The 24,636-nt window shown below is 41.2% G+C and overlaps 1 protein-coding gene across 1 annotated transcript in view; it reads left to right on the top strand.

Moving 5' to 3' along the window:
* Positions 1–24,636, top strand: part of LOC110510551 (pyruvate dehydrogenase phosphatase regulatory subunit, mitochondrial) — a 59,546-nt gene that overhangs the window by 25,801 nt on the left and 9,109 nt on the right. Inside the window, exons 10-16 of the mRNA XM_036981735.1 lie at positions 5,019–5,143; positions 5,937–6,092; positions 6,373–6,506; positions 8,097–8,245; positions 10,607–10,719; positions 10,818–10,912; positions 11,016–11,105. Coding sequence (XP_036837630.1) covers positions 5,019–5,143; positions 5,937–6,092; positions 6,373–6,506; positions 8,097–8,245; positions 10,607–10,719; positions 10,818–10,912; positions 11,016–11,105 — 862 coding nt within the window. The remainder of the gene's footprint in view (positions 1–5,018; positions 5,144–5,936; positions 6,093–6,372; positions 6,507–8,096; positions 8,246–10,606; positions 10,720–10,817; positions 10,913–11,015; positions 11,106–24,636) is intronic.

The following is a 24,636-nucleotide window of genomic DNA, read 5'->3' as shown; positions in this document are numbered from 1 at the left end:
TTCTCCCCGTGGAGCATGGAGTATCTTAGCGGAGTATCGACCCTAATATTAGTCTGGTTCATGTTCTCCCCGTGGAGCATGGAGTATCTTAGCGGAGTATCGACCCTAATATTAGTCTGGTTCATGTTCTCCCCGTGGAGCATGGAGTATCTTAGCGGAGTATCGACCCTAATATTAGTCTGGTTCATGTTCTCCCCGTGGAGCATGGAGTATCTTAGCGGAGTATCGACCCTAATATTAGTCTGGTTCATGTTCTCCCCGTGGAGCATGGAGTATCTTAGCGGAGTATCGACCCTAATATTAGTCTGGTTCATGTTCTCCCCGTGGAGAATGGAGTATCTTAGCGGAGTATCGACCCTAATATTAGTCTGGTTCATGTTCTCCCCGTGGAGCATGGAGTATCTTAGCGGAGTATCGACCCTAATATTAGTCTGGTTCATGTTCTCCCCGTGGAGCATGGAGTATCTTAGCGGAGTATCGACCCTAATATTAGTCTGGTTCATGTTCTCCCCGTGGAGCATGGAGTATTGTAGAAGGAGTATCGACCCTAATATTAGTCTGGTTCATGTTCTCCCCGTGGAGAATGGAGTATTGTAGATGGAGTATCGACCCTAATATTAGTCTGGTTCATGTTCTCCCCGTGGAGCATGGAGTATTGTAGATGGAGTATCGACCCTAATATTAGTCTGGTTCATGTTCTCCCCGTGGAGCATGGAGTATCTTAGCGGAGTATCGACCCTAATATTAGTCTGGTTCATGTTCTCCCCGTGGAGCATGGAGTATCTTAGCGGAGTATCGACCCTAATATTAGTCTGGTTCATGTTCTCCCCGTGGAGCATGGAGTATCTTAGCGGAGTATCGACCCTAATATTAGTCTGGTTCATGTTCTCCCCGTGGAGCATGGAGTATCTTAGCGGAGTATCGACCCTAATATTAGTCTGGTTCATGTTCTCCCCGTGGAGAATGGAGTATCTTAGCGGAGTATCGACCCTAATATTAGTCTGGTTCATGTTCTCCCCGTGGAGAATGGAGTATCTTAGCGGAGTATCGACCCTAATATTAGTCTGGTTCATGTTCTCCCCGTGGAGCATGGAGTATCTTAGCGGAGTATCGACCCTAATATTAGTCTGGTTCATGTTCTCCCCGTGGAGCATGGAGTATCTTAGCGGAGTATCGACCCTAATATTAGTCTGGTTCATGTTCTCCCCGTGGAGCATGGAGTATCTTAGCGGAGTATCGACCCTAATATTAGTCTGGTTCATGTTCTCCCCGTGGAGCATGGAGTATTGTAGAAGGAGTATCGACCCTAATATTAGTCTGGTTCATGTTCTCCCCGTGGAGAATGGAGTATCTTAGCGGAGTATCGACCCTAATATTAGTCTGGTTCATGGAGTATTGTAGATGGAGTATCAACCAAATGCGGGTAGATTTTGGCGTGTAAGACGTTTTTCAGGTCTCCACGGTGTCAGGTGGTCAGGTCTCTACAGTGTGAGCTGGCGGGTGCTCAGGTCTCCACAGTGTCAGGTGCTCAGGTCTCCACAGTGTGAGCTGGCTGGTGGTCAGGTCTCCACAGCGTGAGCTGGCGGGTGCTCAGGTCTCCACAGCGTGAGCTGGCGGGTGCTCAGGTCTCCACAGTGTGAGCTGGCGGGTGCTCAGGTCTCCACAGTGTGAGCTGGCTGGTGGTCAGGTCTCCACAGTGTGAGCTGGCGGGTGCTCAGGTCTCCACAGCGTGAGCTGGCGGGTGCTCAGGTCTCCACAGTGTCGGGTGCTCAGGTCTCCACAGTGTCGGGTGGTCAGGTCTCCACAGCGTGAGCTGGCGGGTGGTCAGGTCTCCACAGTGTGAGCTGGCGGGTGCTCAGGTCTCCACAGCGTGAGCTGGCGGGTGGTCAGATCTCCACAGTGTGAGCTGGCGGGTGCTCAGGTCTCCACAGCGTGAGCTGGCGGGTGGTCAGATCTCCACAGTGTGAGCTGGCGGGTGCTCAGGTCTCCACAGCGTGAGCTTGCGGGTGCTCAGGTCTCCACAGTGTCAGGTGGTCAGGTCTCCACAGCGTGAGCTGGCGGGTGGTCAGGTCTCCACAGTGTGAGCTGGCGGGTGCTCAGGTCTCCACAGTGTGAGCTGGCGGGTGGTCAGATCTCCACAGTGTGAGCTGGCAGGTGCTCAGGTCTCCACAGCGTGAGCTAGCGGGTGCTCAGGTCTCCACAGCGTGAGCCGGCGGGTGCTCAGGTCTCCACAGTGTCAGGTGGTCAGGTCTCCACAGCGTGAGCTGGCGGGTGGTCAGGTCTCCACAATGTCAGGTGCTCAGGTCTCCACAATGTCAGGTGCTCAGGTCTCCACAGTGTCAGGTGCTCAGGTCTCCACAGTGGCGGGGGCTCAGGTCTCCACAGTGTTAGCTGGCGGGTGCTCAGGTCTCCACAGTGTCAGGTGCTCAGGTCTCCAAAGCGTGAGCTGGCGGGTGCTCAGGTCTCCACAGCGTGAGCTGGCGGGTGGTCAGGTCTCCACAGCGTGAGCTGGCGGGTGCTCAGGTCTCCACAGCGTGAGCTGGCGGGTGCTCAGGTCTCCACAGTGTGAGCTGGCTGGTGGTCAGGTCTCCACAGCGTGAGCTGGCTGGTGCTCAGGTCTCCACAGCGTGAGCTTGCGGGTGCTCAGGTCTCCACAGTGTCAGGTGGTCAGGTCTCCACAGCGTGAGCTGGCGGGTGGTCAGGTCTCCACAGTGTGAGCTGGCGGGTGCTCAGGTCTCCACAGCGTGAGCTGGCGGGTGGTCAGATCTCCACAGTGTGAGCTGGCGGGTGCTCAGGTCTCCACAGCGTGAGCTGGCGGGTGCTCAGGTCTCCACAGTGTCGGGTGGTCAGGTCTCCACAGTGTCGGGTGGTCAGGTCTCCACAGTGTGAGCTGGCGGGTGCTCAGGTCTGGTCTGGTCAGTTTTCAAAGTATCTGACGTTTTGTTTAGTAGTTGGTGGATGAACCTCATTATGTTTGAATCCTATGTAGCCTATTCTACTTCCTGCTGCGACACTGGGCTGTGTGAAAGATTGTTTTAGAAGCGCTGTGCACAGGCATAAAAATTGGTCTAATTTACCTGAAACCAAGTTTAGTAAAGTGGGAATCTGTCCTTGTGTTTCTTGGCTATTTACATTGTTTTGTTCACAAGACAGAAAACCAACCACCAGGGAAGAGGGAACACCTCTGGGTCACGTCGTATCGCCTCCACCCTAATCTGGGTCACGTCGTATCGCCACCACCCTAATCTGGGTCACGTCGTATCGCCACCACCCTAATCTGGGTCACGTCGTATCGCCACCACCCTAATCTGGGTCACGTCGTATCGCGACCACCCTAATCTGGGTCACGTCGTATCGCCACCACCCTAATCTGGGTCACGTCGTATCGCCACCACCCTACTCTGGGTCACGTAGTATCGCCACCACCCTAATCTGGGTCACGTCGTATCGCCACCACCCTAATCTGGCTCACGTAGTATCGCCACCACCCTAATCTGGGTCACGTCGTATCGCCACCACCCTAATCTGGTTCACGTCGTATCGCCACCACCCTAATCTGGTTCACGTAGTATCGCCACCACCCTAATCTGGGTCACGTCGTATCGCCACCACCCTAATCTGGTTCACGTAGTATCGCGACCACCCTAATCTGGCTCACGTCGTATCGCGACCACCCTAATCTGGTTCACTTAGTATCGCGACCACCCTAATCTGGGTCACGTAGTATCGCGACCACCCTAATCTGGGTCACGTAGTATCGCCACCACCCTAATCTGGGTCACGTCGTATCGCCACCACCCTAATCTGGGTCACGTCGTATCGCGACCACCCTATTCTGGGTCACGTCGTATCGCGACCACCCTAATCTGGGTCACGTCGTATCGCGACCACCCTAATCTGGGTCACGTCATATCGCGACCACCCTAATCTGGGTCACGTAGTATCGCGACCACCCTAATCTGGGTCACGTCGTATCGCGACCACCCTAATCTGGGTCACGTCGTATCGCGACCACCCTAATCTGGGTCACGTCGTATCGTGACAACCCTAAACTGGTTCATGTAGTATCGTGACCACACTAATCTGGTTCATGTAGTATCGTAACAACACCAATCTGGTTCACGTAGTATCGTGACCACCCTAATCTGGTTCATGTAGGAGTGGAGTGATGTTTGATGATTGACTTACATACTTATCACTCCACTGTCCTGTCTGTCAGGGTTAGAGGTTACGACTGTCCTGTCTGTCAGGGTTAGAGGTTACGGCTGTCCTGTCTGTCAGGGTTAGAGGTTACGGCTGTCCTGTCTGTCAGGGTTAGAGGTTACGACTGTCCTGTCTGTCAGGGTTAGAGGTTACGACTGTCCTGTCTGTCAGGGTTAGAGGTTACGGCTGTCCTGTCTGTCAGGGTTAGAGGTTACGGCTGTCCTGTCTGTCAGGGTTAGAGGTTACGACTGTCCTGTCTGTCAGGGTTAGAGGTTACGGCTGTCCTGTCTGTCAGGGTTAGAGGTTACGACTGTCCTGTCTGTCAGGGTTAGAGGTTACGACTGTCCTGTCTGTCAGGGTTAGAGGTTACGGCTGTCCTGTCTGTCAGGGTTAGAGGTTACGACTGTCCTGTCTGTCAGGGTTAGAGGTTACGACTGTCCTGTCTGTCAGGGTTAGAGGTTACGGCTGTCCTGTCTGTCAGGGTTAGAGGTTACGACTGTCCTGTCTGTCAGGGTTAGAGGTTACGACTGTCCTGTCTGTCAGGGTTAGAGGTTACGGCTGTCCTGTCTGTCAGGGTTAGAGGTTACGACTGTCCTGTCTGTCAGGGTTAGAGGTTACGACTGTCCTGTCTGTCAGGGTTAGAGGTTACGACTGTCCTGTCTGTCAGGGTTAGAGGTTACGACTGTCCTGTCTGTCAGGGTTAGAGGTTACGACTGTCCTGTCTTTCTGGGTTAGAGGTTAGAGGTTACAGTGCAGGGTTAGTGTATAATGGTGGGCTAAATGAACTGGATCAAAGCAGTGTGTTCTGTCGTCAGGTACCTGGCAGAGTGGATGACGTATGGTTACCCCACGGCTAACGTCTGGCCGCTGGACATCAAACGCTTCGGCAACCTTCAGAGCAGCCGAACCTTCCTCCGACACAGGGTCATGGAGGTCATGCGTGAGTCCTGACCAGAGCAAACACAATCACACTCCCTGTTAGTAATGTCTGCCTGACTGTCCCTCTCTCTGCCTGACTGTCCCTCTCTCTGCCTGACTGTCCCTCTCTCTGCCTGACTGTCCCTCTCTCTGCCTGACTGTCCCTCTCTCTGCCTGACTGTCCCTCTCTCTGCCTGACTGTCCCTCTCTCTGCCTGACTGTCCCTCTCTCTGCCTGACTGTCCCTCTCTCTGCCTGACTGTCCCTCTCTCTGCCTGACTGTCCCTCTCTCTGCCTGACTGTCCCTCTCTCTGCCTGACTGTCCCTGTCTCTGCCTGACTGTCCCTGTCTCTGCCTGACTGTCCCTCTCTCTGCCTGACTGTCCCTCTCTCTGCCTGACTGTCCCTCTCTCTGCCTGACTGTCCCTCTCTCTGCCTGACTGTCCCTCTCTCTGCCTGACTGTCCCTCTCTCTGCCTGACTGTCCCTCTCTCTGCCTGACTGTCCCTCTCTCTCTGTGTCTGCCTGACTGTCCCTCTCTCTCTGTGTCTGCCTGACTGTCCTTCTCTCTCTGTGTCTGCCTGACTGTCCCTCTCTCTCTGTGTCTGTCCTGCTTTCTCTGTGTCTGTCCTGCTCTCTCTGTGTCTGCCTGTCTGTTCTGCCCTCTCTCTCTGTGTCTGACTGACTGTCCCTCTCTCTCTGTGTCTGACTGACTGTTCTGCTCTCTCTCTCTCTCTTTTTTTCTTTCTTTCTTCTCTCTCGGTTTCTGTCTTTCTGTCTCTCTCTCTCTTGGTTTCTGACTGTCTGTCTCTCACCAGCCCTGCTGTATAACCTAAAGGTTCCTCGTTGGGACTTCCAGACGGGCCGGCAGCTGAGGACTTCTCCCCTGTACGACCGTCTGGACACACAGGGAGCCAGATGGATGGAGAAACACGGCTTTGAGAGGGCCAAGTACTTCATCCCTGCAGGGAAGGGTGAGGCAGACCACACACACCCCACACACCCCACCCCACACACACACACCCCACCTCACCCCACACACCACAATTTCCCAATGCTTCTGTCAATCAGAGCTAAACCATGTTCCTCTGTTCTCAGACCTGCTGTATTTTAGCTCTGTGTCTGTCTGTTTAGTTAAACAGTTCTATCATCTGTTCTCAGACCTGTGTCTGTCTGTTTAGTTAAACAGTTCTATCATCTGTTCTCAGACCTGTGTCTGTCTGTTAGTTAAACAATTCTATCATCTGTTCTCAGACCTGCTGTCCCTGGATGCCAGTAAGACGTTCTATAAGCCTGACTGGTTTGACATCGTGGGGGCGGAGGTGAAATGCTGCAAGGAGGCCGTCTGTGTCATCGACATGTCCTCCTTCACCAAGTTTGAGCTCACTGTGAGTGACCCCTGGAAAGGAGAGGGAAGGGAGAGGAGGGGAAGTGAGGTATCAACTTCCTCCTATGATGGAAGCTGTAGGTGGCTGACCCCTGAAAAGGAGAGGAGGGGAAGTGAGGTATCAACTTCCTCCTATGATGGAAGCTGTAGGTGGCTGACCCCTGGAAAGGAGAGGGAAGGGAGAGGAGGGGAAGTGAGGTATCAACTTCCTCCCATGATGGAAGCTGTAGGTGGCTGACCCCTGGAAAGGAGAGGGAGAGGAGGGGAAGTGAGGTATCAACTTCCTCCTATGATGGAAGCTGTAGGTGGCTGACCCCTGGAAAGGAGAGGGAAGGGAGAGGAGGGGAAGTGAGGTGTCAACTTCCTCCTATGATGGAAGCTCTAGGTGGCTGACCCCTGAAAAGGAGAGGGAGAGGAGGGGAAGTGAGGTATCAACTTCCTCCTATGATGGAAGCTCTAGGTGGCTGACCCCTGAAAAGGAGAGGGAGAGGAGGGGAAGTGAGGTATCAACTTCCTCCTATGATGGAAGCTGTAGGTGGCTGACCCCTGAAAAGGAGAGGGAGAGGAGGGGAAGTGAGGTATCAACTTCCTCCTATGATGGAAGCTGTAGGTGGCTGACCCCTGAAAAGGAGAGGGAGAGGATGGGGAGGTGAGGCAACAACTTCCTCCTATGATGGAAGCTGTAGGTGGCTGACCCCTGAAAAGGAGAGGGAGAGGAGGGGAAGTGGGGTATCATCTGACCCCTGGAAAGGAGAGGGAGAGGAGGGGAAGTGAGGTATCATCTGACCCCTGGAAAGGAGAGGGAGAGGAGGGGAAGTGAGGTATCATCTGACCCCTGGAAAGGAGAGGGAGAGGAGGGGAAGTGAGGTATCATCTGACCCCTGGAAAGGAGAGGGAGAGGAGGGGAAGTGAGGTATCATCTGACCCCTGGAAAGGAGAGGGAGAGGAGGGGAAGTGGGGTATCATCTGACCCCTGGAAAGGAGAGGGAGAGGAGGGGAAGTGAGGTATCATCTGACCCCTGAAAAGGAGAGGGAGAGGAGGGGAAGTGAGGTATCATCTGACCCCTGGAAAGGAGAGGGAGAGGAGGGGAAGTGAGGTATCATCTGACCCCTGGACCCACAGAATGAAATAGAAAAAGGAATGTTATCTCTATGGCTGGACCACCCTCGGTCACAGCTATAATGTGAATTACATTATCTCCATGGCTGGACCACCCTCGGTCTCAGCTATAATGTGAATGACATTATCTCTATGGCTGGACCACCCTCAGTCTCAGCTATAATGTGAATTACATTATCTCTATGGTTAGACCACCCTCGGTCAGAGCTATAATGTGAATTACATTATCTCTGACTAGACCACCCTAGGTCACAGCTATAATGTGAATGACATTATCTCTATGGCTGGACCACCCTCGGTCACAGCTATAATGTGAATGACATTATCTCCATGGTTAGACCACCCTAGGTCACAGCTATAATGTGAATGACATTATCTCTGACTAGACCACCCTCGGTCACAGCTATAATGTGAATGACATTATCTCCATGGTCAGACCACCCTCTGTCACTACTTTTCTTTCTGTGCCAGTCTACAGATGACCAGGCGTTGGCGTTGCTGCAGCACCTGTGTGCCAATGACCTCGATGTGCCAGTGGGTCACATCGTTCATACGGGCATGCTGAACGAGAGGGGCGGATATGAGAACGACTGCAGCGTGGTCAGAGTCAAGAAGAACAGGTGAGAGCTTAGCCATTAGAAGAACAGGTGAGAGTTTAGCCATTAAGAAGAACAGGCGAGAGTTTAGCCATTAAGAAGAACAGGTAAGAGCTTAGCCATTAAGAAGAACAGGTAAGAGCTTAGCCATTAAGAAGAACAGGTGAGAGCTTAGCCATTAAGAAGAACAGGTGAGAGTTTAGCCATTAAGAAGAACAGGTGAGAGTTTAGCCATTAAGAAGAACAGGTGAGAGTTTAGCCATTAAGAAGAACAGGTAAGAGTTTAGCCATTAAGAAGAACCACTGCAGCGTGGTCAGAGTCCAGAAGAACAGGTGAGAGTTTAGCCATTAAGAAGAACAGGTAAGAGCTTAGCCATTAACCTGTCTACGATATTGGTTCCCAGCTGGGAACCTACCCCCCCACGTTCAGCTGAAACGGCGGCGCATGGAACGCAAAAATATTCTTAAAAATATTTAACCTCCACACATTAACAAGTCCAATAGCTCAAATGAAAGATAAACACCTTGTTCATCTAGCCAGCAAGTCAGATTTCTAAAATGTTTTACGGCGAAAACATAGCACATATATATGTAAAACCACCACCAGACACAGCTCATTTGAATAGCCAAAACATGCAATCAACAAACGCAGGATTAAAAAATAAATCGCTCACTAACCTTTTGAAAATCTTCATCAGATGACAGTAATATGACATGTTACACAGTACACTTTTTTTTTTTTCAATAATATGCCATTTATATCCAGAAATGTCCATTTACAGTGAGTTCACCTTCAGAAATTACTCAAAAATGCCCGCAGGAAATCTAGGTAGCGCGGCAAGATAACGTAAATAGACATCATAAACTTTGACTAAATATACATGTTCTACATATAGTTAGAAAGATACACTGCTTCTTTATGCAACCGCTTTGTTAGATTTATTTTTAACGTTACAGAAATCGCACACTATTCAATATGCTGAGACGGCGCTCAGTTCCAAGCTACATTTCTACGTAATGTTGGAGTCAACAGAAACACAGATTTAAGCATAAATATTCCCTTACCTTCGATGGTCTTCGTTCAGAATGTTCTGGAAGGCTTCATACTTACCCAATACATCGTTTCAAGTCTTGCGTCTTTGTATTAGCTACTGCTAATAACATCAGCTGAAATGCACCCAAAACATCCTCTGGTCCGGAAAAGTTGCACATCAAAACTTCAAAATTACATATTATATGTCGACTAAACAGGTCAAACTAAGTGCAGAAGCAAGCTTTATGATGTTTTAGACACGCAAAACAAACTTCAATTCAATCGGCCATCGTCTGCCCTTCTCTTGAGTGCTGGAACAAAGGAATGGCTGGGACCAATTCGCGCCCCTACGCACAGCCTATTTTCTCGTGGCACGCACTAATTTCACTCCCATAGGGTCAATTCTCGCGGGATTTGAACGATTCAAAGCTCTACTGAAAGAGGACATCTAGCGGAAGAGATAGAAAGTCTCCCCAGAATCATAACTGGTTGGGAAGGGTGGGGGCCATGACGTCAAAGTTGCTCCAACTTTCATGGCCACAAAAACTAGTTTGGAAGAATGCCTGCCCTGTGAGTTCTGCTATACTTACAGACATAATTCCAACGGTTTTAGAATCTTTAGAGTGTTTTCTATCCAATAATAATTTTTATTTGCATATATTAGCAATTTTTGACAGATTTTTTTTTCAGTTTACTAGGGGTACCCAATCTCTCCAAAGGGGGCATATGTCTGCCATATCCTTAACAGGTTTTAAGAAGAACAGGTGAGAGTTTAGCCATTAAGAAGAACAGGTGAGAGTTTAGCCATTTAAGAAGAACAGGTGAGAGTTTAGCCATTAAGAAGAACAGGTGAGAGTTTAGCCATTAAGAAGAACAGGTGAGAGTTTAGCCATTAAGAAGAACAGGTGAGGGTTTAGCCATTAAGAAGAAACACTGCAGCGTGGTCAGAGTCCAGAAAAAAAAAAAAAAAAGCCAGCTGTTCATAACACCAGCTGGGGGCAAACTCCACCTGGGGGCAAACTCCACCTGGGGGCAAACTCCACCTGGGGGCAAACTCCACCTGGGGGCTAACTCCACCTGGGGGCAAACTCCACCTGGGGGCAAACTCCACCTGGGGGCTAACTCCACCTGGGGGCTAACTCCACCTGGGGGCTAACTCCACCTGGGGGCTAACTCCACCTGGGGGCAAACTCCACCTGGGGGCAAACTCCACCTGGGGGCTAACTCCACCTGGGGGCTAACTCCACCTGGGGGCTAACTCCACCTGGGGGCTAACTCCACCATCTAAATGTTTCTCTCTCTCACTCTCTCTATCTCTATCTCTCCCTTTCTCTCTCTTTCTGTCTCTGTAGCTTCTTCATCATCTCTCCTACAGATCAGCAGGTCCACTGCTGGTCGTGGTTGAAGAAGCACATGCCCGACGACCCACAGCTCCACCTAGAGGACGTCAGCTGGAAGTACACCGGTGAGAACTATCGCTGCAGAACCTCGATCTTCCCCTCAGTTCCCCACAATGCATTTCTGTTCTGAACCCTTTCCCCACCCCCGGCCTCCCTTCTACAGCGCTGAATCTTATTGGTCCGCGGGCGATGGACGTCCTAGGAGAACTATCGTATGTCTCCATGACTCCCGAACACTTCCCGTCCCTCTTCTGTAAGGTGAGGAACCTGTTTTCGCCCGGTCATGTTATGTTTATCGTGGCTCATCACAAGGCCGAAGGTTGTGTGTGTTGTTGTCCTGACCTTTGGTGTGTGTCAACAGGAAATGAGTGTGGGCTACGCCAATGGGATCCGAGTAATGAGTATGACCCATACAGGAGAGCCGGGCTTCATGCTTTACATACCTATAGAGGTGAGATATACTATATACACTGCCCCAAAAAATAAAGGGAACACTAAAATAACACATCCTAGATCTGAATTAATTAAATATTCTTATTAAATACTTTTTTCTTTACATAGTTGAATGTGCTGACAACAAAATCACACAAAAATTATCAATGGAAATCAAATTTATCAACCCATGGAGGTCTGGATTTGGAGTCACACTCAAAATGAAAGTGGAAAACCACACTACAGGCTGATCCAACTTTGATGTAATGTCCTTAAAACAAATCAAAATGAGGCTCAGTAGTGTGTGTGGCCTCCACGTGCCTGTATGACCTCCCTACAACGCCTGGGCATGCTCCTGATGAGGTGGCGGATGGTCTCCTGAAGGATCTCCTCCCAGACCTGGACTAAAGCATCCGCCAACTCCTGGACAGTCTGTGGTGCAACATGGCGTTGGTGGATGGAGCGAGACATGATGTCCCAGATGTGCTCAATTGGATTCAGGTCTGGGGAACGGGTGGGCCAGTCCATAGCATCAATGCCTTCCTCTTGCAGGAACTGCTGACACACTCCAGCCACATGAGGTCTAGCAGTGTCTTGCATTAGGAGGAACCCAGGGCCAACCGCACCAGCATATGGTCTCACAAGGGTTCTGAGGATCTCATCTCGGTACCTAATGGCAGTCAGGCTACCTCTGGCGAGCACATGGAGGGCTGTGCGGCGCCCCAAAGAAATGCCACCCCACACCATGACTGACCCACTGCCATACCGGTCATGCTGGAGGATGTAGCAGGCAGCAGAACGTTCTCCACGGCGTCTCCAGACTCTGTCATGTCTGTCACGTGCTCAGTGTGAACCTGTTTTCATCTGTGAAGAGCACAGGGCGCCAGTGGCGAATTTGCCAATCTTTGTGTTCTCTGGCAAATGCCAAACGTCCTGCACGGTGTTGGGCTGTAAGCACAACCCCCACCTGTGGACGTCGGGCCCTCATACCACCCTCATGGAGTCTGTTTCTGACCGTTTGAGCAGACACATGCACATTTGTGGCCTGCTGGAGGTCATTTTGCAGGGCTCTGGCAGTGCTCCTCCTGCTCCTCCTTGCTCAAAGGCGGAGGTAGCGGTCCTGCTGCTGGGTTGTTGCCCTCCTACGGCCTCCTCCACGTCTCCTGATGTACTGGCCTGTCTCCTGGTAGTGCCTCCATGCTCTGGACTCTACGCTGACAGACACAGCTAACCTTCTTGCCACAGCTTGCATTGATGTGCCATCCTGGATGAGCTGCATTACCTGAGCCACTTGTGTGGGTTGTAGACTCCGTCTCATGCTACCACTAGAGTGAAAGCACCGCCAGCATTCAAAAGTGACCAAAACATCAGCCAGGAAGCATAGGAACTGAGAAGTGGTCTGTGGTCCCCACGTGCAGAACCACTCCTTTATTGGGGGTGTCTTGCTAATTGCCTATAATTTCCACCTGCTGTCTATTCCATTTGCACAACAGCATGTGGAATTTATTGTCAATCAGTGTTGCTTCCTAAGTGGACAGTTTGATTTCACAGAAGTGTGATTGACTTGGAGTTACATTGTGCTGTTTAAGTGTTCCCTTTATTTTTTTGAGCAGTGTACTACTGGTTATATACTACTGGTTATATACTACTAGACTACTATATACTACTGGTTATATACTACTAGTTATATACTACTAGACTACTATACACTACTGGTTATATACTACTGGTTATATACTATACAGGAGAGCCGGCCTTCATGCTTTACATACCTATAGAGGTGAGATACACACTATACTATACACTACTGGTTATATACTACTAGTTATTTAATACTGGTTATATACTACTAGACACTACTGGTTATATACTACTAGTTATATACTACTAGACTACTATACACTACTGGTTATATACTACTAGTTATTTAATACTGGTTATATACTACTAGACACTACTGGTTATATACTACTAGTTATATACTACTAGACTACTATACACTACTGGTTATATACTACTAGTTATTTAATACTGGTTATATACTACTAGACTACTGTACACTACTGGTTATATACTACTAGTTATATACTACTAGACTACTATACACTACTGGTTATATACTACTGGTTATATACTACTAGACTACTATACACTACTGGTTATATACTACTAGTCTATATATACTACTGGTTATATACTACTGGTTATATACTACTAGTTATACACTACTGGTCTACTATACACTACTGGTCTACTATACACTACTGGTCTACTATACACTACTGGTTATATACTACTGGTTATACACTACTGATCTACTATACACTACTGGTTATACACTACTGATCTACTATACACTACTGGTTATATACTACTAGTTATTTAATACTGGTTATATACTACTAGACACTACTGGTTATATACTACTAGTTATATACTACTAGACTACTATACACTACTGGTTATATACTACTAGTTATTTAATACTGGTTATATACTACTAGACACTACTGGTTATATACTACTAGTTATATACTACTAGACTACTATACACTACTGGTTATATACTACTAGTTATATACTACTAGACTACTATACACTACTGGTTATATACTACTGGTTATATACTACTAGACTACTATACACTACTGGTTATATACTACTAGTCTATATATACTACTGGTTATATACTACTGGTTATATACTACTAGTTATTTAATACTGGTTATATACTACTAGACACTACTGGTTATATACTACTAGTTATATACTACTAGACTACTATACACTACTGGTTATATACTACTAGTTATTTAATACTGGTTATATACTACTAGACTACTGTACACTACTGGTTATATACTACTAGTTATATACTACTAGACTACTATACACTACTGGTTATATACTACTGGTTATATACTACTAGACTACTATACACTACTGGTTATACACTACTGGTCTACTATACACTACTGGTTATATACTACTAGTTATATACTACTAGTTATACACTACTGGTCTACTATACACTACTGGTCTACTATACACTACTGGTCTACTATACACTACTGGTTATATACTACTAGTTATTTAATACTGGTTATATACTACAAGACTACTATACACTACTGGTTATATACTACTAGTTATATACTACTAGACTACTATACACTACTGGTTATATACTACTAGTTATATACTACTAGACTACTATATACTACTGGTTATATACTACTAGTCTATATATACTACTGGTTATATACTACTAGTCTATATATACTACTAGTTATATACTACTAGACTACTATATACTACTGGTTATATACTACTAGTCTATATATACTACTGGTTATACACTACTGATCTACTATACACTACTGGTTAAACACTACTGGTCTACTATACACTACTGGTTATATACTACTAGTTATTTAATACTGGTTATATACTACTAGACTACTATACACTACTGGTTATATACTACTAGTTATATACTACTAGACTACTATACACTACTGGTTATATACAACTAGTTATATACTACTAGACTACTATACACTACTGGTTATATACTACTGGTTATATACTACTAGACTACTATACACTACTGGTTATATACTACTAGTCTATATATACTACTGGTTATATACTACTAGTTATATACTACTAGACTACTATACACTACTGGTTATATACTACTGGTTATATACTATACAGGAGAGCCGGCCTTCATGCTTTACATACCTATAGAGGTGAGATACACACTATACTATACACTACTGGTTATATACTACTAGTTATTTAATACTGGTTATATACTACTAGACACTACTGGTTATATACTACTAGTTATATACTACTAGACTACTATACACTACTGGTTATATACTACTAGTTATTTAATACTGGTTATATACTACTAGACACTACTGGTTATATACTACTAGTTATATACTACTAGACTACTATACACTACTGGTTATATACTACTAGTTATTTAATACTGGTTATATACTACTAGACTACTGTACACTACTGGTTATATACTACTAGTTATATACTACTAGACTACTATACACTACTGGTTATATACTACTGGTTATATACTACTAGACTACTATACACTACTGGTTATATACTACTAGTCTATATATACTACTGGTTATATACTACTGGTTATATACTACTAGTTATACACTACTGGTCTACTATACACTACTGGTCTACTATACACTACTGGTCTACTATACACTACTGGTTATATACTACTGGTTATACACTACTGATCTACTATACACTACTGGTTATACACTACTGATCTACTATACACTACTGGTTATATACTACTAGTTATTTAATACTGGTTATATACTACTAGACACTACTGGTTATATACTACTAGTTATATACTACTAGACTACTATACACTACTGGTTATATACTACTAGTTATTTAATACTGGTTATATACTACTAGACACTACTGGTTATATACTACTAGTTATATACTACTAGACTACTATACACTACTGGTTATATACTACTAGACTACTATACACTACTGGTTATATACTACTGGTTATATACTACTAGACTACTATACACTACTGGTTATATACTACTAGTCTATATATACTACTGGTTATATACTACTGGTTATATACTACTAGTTATTTAATACTGGTTATATACTACTAGACACTACTGGTTATATACTACTAGTTATATACTACTAGACTACTATACACTACTGGTTATATACTACTAGTTATTTAATACTGGTTATATACTACTAGACTACTGTACACTACTGGTTATATACTACTAGTTATATACTACTAGACTACTATACACTACTGGTTATATACTACTGGTTATATACTACTAGACTACTATACACTACTGGTTATACACTACTGGTCTACTATACACTACTGGTTATATACTACTAGTTATATACTACTAGTTATACACTACTGGTCTACTATACACTACTGGTCTACTATACACTACTGGTCTACTATACACTACTGGTTATATACTACTAGTTATTTAATACTGGTTATATACTACAAGACTACTATACACTACTGGTTATATACTACTAGTTATATACTACTAGACTACTATACACTACTGGTTATATACTACTAGTTATATACTACTAGACTACTATATACTACTGGTTATATACTACTAGTCTATATATACTACTGGTTATATACTACTAGTCTATATATACTACTAGTTATATACTACTAGACTACTATATACTACTGGTTATATACTACTAGTCTATATATACTACTGGTTATACACTACTGATCTACTATACACTACTGGTTAAACACTACTGGTCTACTATACACTACTGGTTATATACTACTAGTTATTTAATACTGGTTATATACTACTAGACTACTATACACTACTGGTTATATACTACTAGTTATATACTACTAGACTACTATACACTACTGGTTATATACAACTAGTTATATACTACTAGACTACTATACACTACTGGTTATATACTACTGGTTATATACTACTAGACTACTATACACTACTGGTTATATACTACTAGTCTATATATACTACTGGTTATATACTACTAGTTATATACTACTAGACTACTATACACTACTGGTTATATACTACTGGTTATATACTATACAGGAGAGCCGGCCTTCATGCTTTACATACCTATAGAGGTGAGATACACACTATACTATACACTACTGGTTATATACTACTAGTTATTTAATACTGGTTATATACTACTAGACACTACTGGTTATATACTACTAGTTATATACTACTAGACTACTATACACTACTGGTTATATACTACTAGTTATTTAATACTGGTTATATACTACTAGACACTACTGGTTATATACTACTAGTTATATACTACTAGACTACTATACACTACTGGTTATATACTACTAGTTATTTAATACTGGTTATATACTACTAGACTACTGTACACTACTGGTTATATACTACTAGTTATATACTACTAGACTACTATACACTACTGGTTATATACTACTGGTTATATACTACTAGACTACTATACACTACTGGTTATATACTACTAGTCTATATATACTACTGGTTATATACTACTGGTTATATACTACTAGTTATACACTACTGGTCTACTATACACTACTGGTCTACTATACACTACTGGTCTACTATACACTACTGGTTGTATACTACTGGTTATACACTACTGATCTACTATACACTACTGGTTATACACTACTGATCTACTATACACTACTGGTTATATACTACTAGTTATTTAATACTGGTTATATACTACTAGACACTACTGGTTATATACTACTAGTTATATACTACTAGACTACTATACACTACTGGTTATATACTACTAGTTATTTAATACTGGTTATATACTACTAGACACTACTGGTTATATACTACTAGTTATATACTACTAGACTACTATACACTACTGGTTATATACTACTAGTTATATACTACTAGACTACTATACACTACTGGTTATATACTACTGGTTATATACTACTAGACTACTATACACTACTGGTTATATACTACTAGTCTATATATACTACTGGTTATATACTACTGGTTATATACTACTAGTTATTTAATACTGGTTATATACTACTAGACACTACTGGTTATATACTACTAGTTATATACTACTAGACTACTATACACTACTGGTTATATACTACTAGTTATTTAATACTGGTTATATACTACTAGACTACTGTACACTACTGGTTATATACTACTAGTTATATACTACTAGACTACTATACACTACTGGTTATATACTACTGGTTATATACTACTAGACTACTATACACTACTGGTTATACACTACTGGTCTACTATACACTACTGGTTATATACTACTAGTTATATACTACTAGTTATACACTACTGGTCTACTATACACTACTGGTCTACTATACACTACTGGTCTACTATACACTACTGGTTATATACTACTAGTTATTTATTACTGGTTATATACTACTAGACTACTATACACTACTGGTTATATACTACTAGTTATATACTACTAGACTACTATACACTACTGGTTATATACTACTAGTTATATACTACTAGACTACTATATACTACTGGTTATATACTACTAGTCTATATATACTACTGGTTATACACTACTGATCTACTATACACTACTGGTTAAACACTACTGGTCTACTATACACTACTGGTTATATACTACTAGTTATTTAATACTGGTTATATACTACTAGACTACTATACACTACTGGTTATATACTACTAGTTATATACTACTAGACTACTATACACTACTGGTTATATACAACTAGTTATATACTACTAGACTACTATACACTACTGGTTATATACTACTGGTTATATACTACTAGACTACTATACACTACTGGTTATATACTACTAGTCTATATATACTACTGGTTATATACTACTGGTTATATACTACTAGTTATACACTACTGGTCTACTATACACTACTGGGTATATACTACTAGTTATATACTACTGGTTATATACTACTAGTTATACACTACTGGTCTACTATACACTACTGGTCTACTATACACTACTGGTTAAACACTACTGGTCTACTATACACTACTGGTTATATACTACTAGTTATATACTACTAGTTATATACTACTAGACTACTATACAGTACTGGTTATATACTACTAGTTATATACTACTGGTTATATACTACTAGTTATATACTACTAGACTACTATACACTACTGGTTATACACTACTGGTTATATACTACTGGTTATACACTACTGGTTATATACTACTAGTTATATACTACTGGTTATATACTACTATTTATATCCCACCAAACACTACTGGTTATATACTACCGGTTATATACTATACAGGAGAGCCGGGCTTCATGGTTATATACTACTAGTTATATACTACTAGACTACTATACACTACTGGTTATATACAACTAGTTATATACTACTAGACTACTATACACTACTGGTTATATACTACTGGTTATATACTACTAGACTACTATACACTACTGGTTATATACTACTAGTCTATATATACTACTGGTTATATACTACTGGTTATATACTACTAGTTATACACTACTGGTCTACTATACACTACTGGGTATATACTACTAGTTATATACTACTGGTTATATACTACTAGTTATACACTACTGGTCTACTATACACTACTGGTCTACTATACACTACTGGTTAAACACTACTGGTCTACTATACACTACTGGTTATATACTACTAGTTATATACTACTAGTTATATACTACTAGACTACTATACAGTACTGGTTATATACTACTAGTTATATACTACTGGTTATATACTACTAGTTATATACTATATACTACTCTATACTACTGGTTATATACTACTGGTTATATACTACTGGTTATATACTACTGGTTATATACTACTAGACTACTATACACTACTGGTTATACACTACTGGTTATATACTACTAGTTATATACTATATAGGAGAGCCGGGCTTCATGCTTTACATACCTATAGAGGTGAGATACACACTATACTATATACTACTGGTTATATACTACTAGTTATATACTACTGGTTATATACTACTAGTTATATACTACTGGTTATATACTATACAGGAGAACTGGGCTTCATGTTTACATACCTATAGAGGTGAGATATACACTATACTATACACTACTCTATACTACTGGTTATGTACTACTGGTTATATACTACTGTACACTACTGGTTATATACTACTGGTTATATACTACTGGCTATACACTACTGGTTATACACTACTGGTTATATACTACTGGTTATATACTACTGGCTATACACTACTGGTTATATACTACTGGGTATATACTACTGGTTATATACTACTGGTTATATACTACTGGTTATATACTACTAGTTATACACTACTGGTTATATACTACTGGTTATATACTACTGGTTATACACGACTGGTTATATACTACTGGTTATATACTACTGGTTATATACTACTGGTTATACACTACTGGTTATATACTACTGGTTATATACTACTGGTTATATACTACTGGTTATATACTACTGGTTATATAATACTGGTTATATACTACTAGTTATACACTACTGGTTATATACTACTGGTTATATACTACTGGTTATACACGACTGGTTATATACTACTGGTTATATACTACTGGTTATATACTACTGGTTATATACTACTAGTTATACACTACTGGTTATATACTATACAGGAGAACTGGGCTTCATGTTTACATACCTATAGAGGTGAGATATACACTATACTATACACTACTCTATACTACTGGTTATGTACTACTGGTTATATACTACTAGACTACTATACACTACTGGTTATACACTACTGGTTATATACTACTGGTTATGTACTACTGGTTATATACTACTGTACACTACTGGTTATATACTACTGGTTTTATACTACTGGTTATATAATACTGGTTATATACTACTAGTTATACACTACTGGTTATATACTGCTGGTTATATACTACTGGTTATACACGACTGGCTATACACTACTGGTTATACACGACTGGTTATATACTACTGGTTATATACTACTGGCTATACACTACTGGTTATATACTACTGGTTATATACTACTGGTTATATACTACTGGTTATATACTACTGGTTATATACTACTGGTTAAACACTACTAGTCTATTATACACTACTGGTTATATACTACTAGTCTACTGTAAACTACTGGTTAAACACTACTAGTCTATTATATACTACTGGTCTACTATACACTACTGGTTAAACACTACTAGTCTATTATATACTACTGGTTATATACTACTGGTTATATACTACTGGTTATATACTACTGGTTATATACTACTAGTTATATACTACTGGTCTACTGTACACTACTGGTTAAACACTACTAGTCTATTATATACTACTAGTTATATACTACTGGTCTACTGTACACTACTGGTTAAACACTACTAGTCTATTATACACTACTGGTTATATACTACTGGTTATACACTACTGGTTATATACTACTGGTTATACACTACTGGTTATATACTACTGGTTATATACTACTGGTTAAACACTACTAGTCTATTATACACTACTGGTTATATACTACTGGTCTACTGTACACTACTGGTTATATACTACTAGTCTACTGTAAACTACTGGTTAAACACTACTAGTCTATTATATACTACTGGTTATATACTACTGGTTATATACTACTGGTTATATACTACTGGTTATATACTACTAGTTATATACTACTGGTCTACTGTACTCTACTGGTTATATACTACTGGTTATACACTACTAGTCTATTATATACTACTGGTTATATACTACTGGTTATATACTACTGGTTATATACTACTGGTTATATACTACTAGTTATATACTACTGGTCTACTGTACACTACTGGTTATATACTACTGGTTATACACTACTAGTCTATTATATACTACTGGTTATATACTACTGGTTATATACTACTGGTTATATACTACTGGTTATATACTACTAGTTATATACTACTGGTCTACTGTACACTACTGGTTAAACACTACTAGTCTATTATATACTACTGGTTATATACTACTGGTTATATACTACTGGTTATATACTACTGGTTATACACTACTAGTCTATTATATACTACTGGTTATATACTACTGGTTATATACTACTGGTTATATACTACTGGTTATATACTACTAGTTATATACTACTGGTCTACTGTACACTACTGGTTAAACACTACTAGTCTATTATATACTAATGGTTATATACTACTTGTCTACTGTACACTACTGGTTATATACTACTGGTCTACTGTACACTACTGGTTATATACTACTGGTCTACTGTACACTACTGGTTAAACACTACTGGTCTATTATATACTACTGGTTATATACTACTGGTTATATACCACTGGCTATACACTACTGGTTATATACTACTGGTTATATACTACTTGTCTACTGTACACTACTGGTTATATACTACTGGTCTACTGTACACTACTGGTTATATACTACTGGTCTACTGTACACTACTGGTTAAACACTACTAGTCTATTATATACTACTGGTTATATACTACTGGTTAAACACTACTAGTCTATTATACACTACTGGTTATATACTACTGGTTATACACTACTGGTTATATACTACTGGTTATACACTACTGGTTATATACTACTGGTTATACACTACTGGTTATACACTACTGGTTATACACTACTGGTTATACACTACTGGTTATACACTACTGGTTATATACTACTGGTCTACTGTACACTGCTGGTTATATACTACTAGTCTATTATACACTACTGGTTATACACTACTAGTCTATTATATACTACTGGTTATATACTACTGGTCTACTGTACACTACTGGTTAAACACTACTAGTCTATTATATACTACTGGTTATATACTACTGGTCTACTGTACACTACTGGTTAAACACTACTAGTCTATTATATACTACTGGTTATACTCTACTGGTTATACACTACTGGTTATATACTACTGGTCTACTGTACACTACTGGTTATATACTACTGGTTATATACTACTGGTCTACTGTACACTACTGGTTAAACACTACTAGTCTATTATACACTACTGGTTATATACTACTGGTCTACTTTACACTACTAGTTATACACTACTAGTCTACTATACACTACTGGTCTACTATACACTACTAGTCTACTATACACTACTGGTTATATACTACTGGTCTACTTTACACTACTAGTTATACACTACTAGTCTACTATACACTACTGGTCTACTATACACTACTAGTCTACTATACACTACTGGTCTACTATACACTACTAGTCTACTATACACTACTGGTCTACTATACACTACTAGTCTACTATACACTACTGGTCTACTATACACTACTGGTTATACACTACTGGTTATATACTACTGGTTATATACTACTGGTTATACACTACTGGTTATATACTACTGGTTATACACTACTGGTTATACACTACTGGTTATATACTACTGGTTATATACTACTGGTCTACTGTACACTACTGGTTATATACTACTGGTTATATACTACTGGTCTACTGTACACTACTGGTTATACACTACTGGTTATATACTACTGGTTATACACTACTGGTTATATACTACTGGTTATATACTACTGGTTATATACTACTGGTCTACTGTACACTACTGGTTAAACACTACTAGTCTACTGTACACTACTGGTTATATACTACTGGTCTACTGTACACTACTGGTTATATACTACTGGTTATATACTACTGGTCTACTGTACACTACTGGTTATATACTACTGGTTATATACTACTGGTCTACTGTACACTACTGGTTATACACTACTGGTTATATACTACTGGTTATACACTACTGGTTATATACTACTGGTTATATACTACTGGTTATATACTACTGGTCTACTGTACACTACTGGTTAAACACTACTAGTCTACTGTACACTACTGGTTATATACTACTGGTCTACTGTACACTACTGGTTAAACACTACTAGTCTATTATACACTACTGGTTATACACTACTGGTTATACACTACTGGTTATATACTACTAGACTACTATACACTACTGGTCTACTATACACTACTGGTCTACTATACACTACTGGTCTACTATACACTACTGGTCTACTATACACTACTGGTCTACTATACACTACTGGTTATATACTACTGGTTATATACTACTGGTTATATACTACTAGTTATACACTACTGGTCTACTATACACTACTGGTTAAACACTACTAGTCTACTATACACTACTGGTTATATACTACTGGTTATATACTACTGGTTATATACTACTAGTTATACACTACTGGTCTACTATACACTACTGGTCTACTATACACTACTGGTTATATACTACTAGTTATACACTACTGGTCTACTATACACTACTGGTCTACTATACACTACTGGTTAAACACTACTAGTCTACTATACACTACTGGTCTACTATACACTACTGGTTAAACACTACTAGTCTACTATACACTACTGGTCTACTATACACTACTGGTTAAACACTACTAGTCTACTATCACTACTGGTTTTATACTACTGGTCTACTCTATACTACTGTTTATATACTAATGGTTATATACTACTGGTCTACTCTATACTACTGTTTATATACTAATGGTTATATACTACTGGTTATACACTACTGGTTATATACTACTAGTTATATACTACTGGTTATATACTACTAGTTATATACTACTGGTTATATACTACTGGTCTACTATACACTACTGGTTATATACTACTGGTTATACACTACTGGTTATATACTACTAGTTATATACTACTGGTCTACTATACACTACTGGTTATATACTACTGGTTATACACTACTGGTCTACTATACACTACTGGTT

The sequence above is a fragment of the Oncorhynchus mykiss genome, chromosome 6 (genome assembly GCF_013265735.2).
Source record: "Oncorhynchus mykiss isolate Arlee chromosome 6, USDA_OmykA_1.1, whole genome shotgun sequence".
Lineage (NCBI taxonomy): Eukaryota > Metazoa > Chordata > Actinopteri > Salmoniformes > Salmonidae > Oncorhynchus > Oncorhynchus mykiss.
The sequence above is the reverse complement of the archived record's forward strand: the minus strand, read 5'-3'. Positions and strand labels throughout refer to the sequence as shown.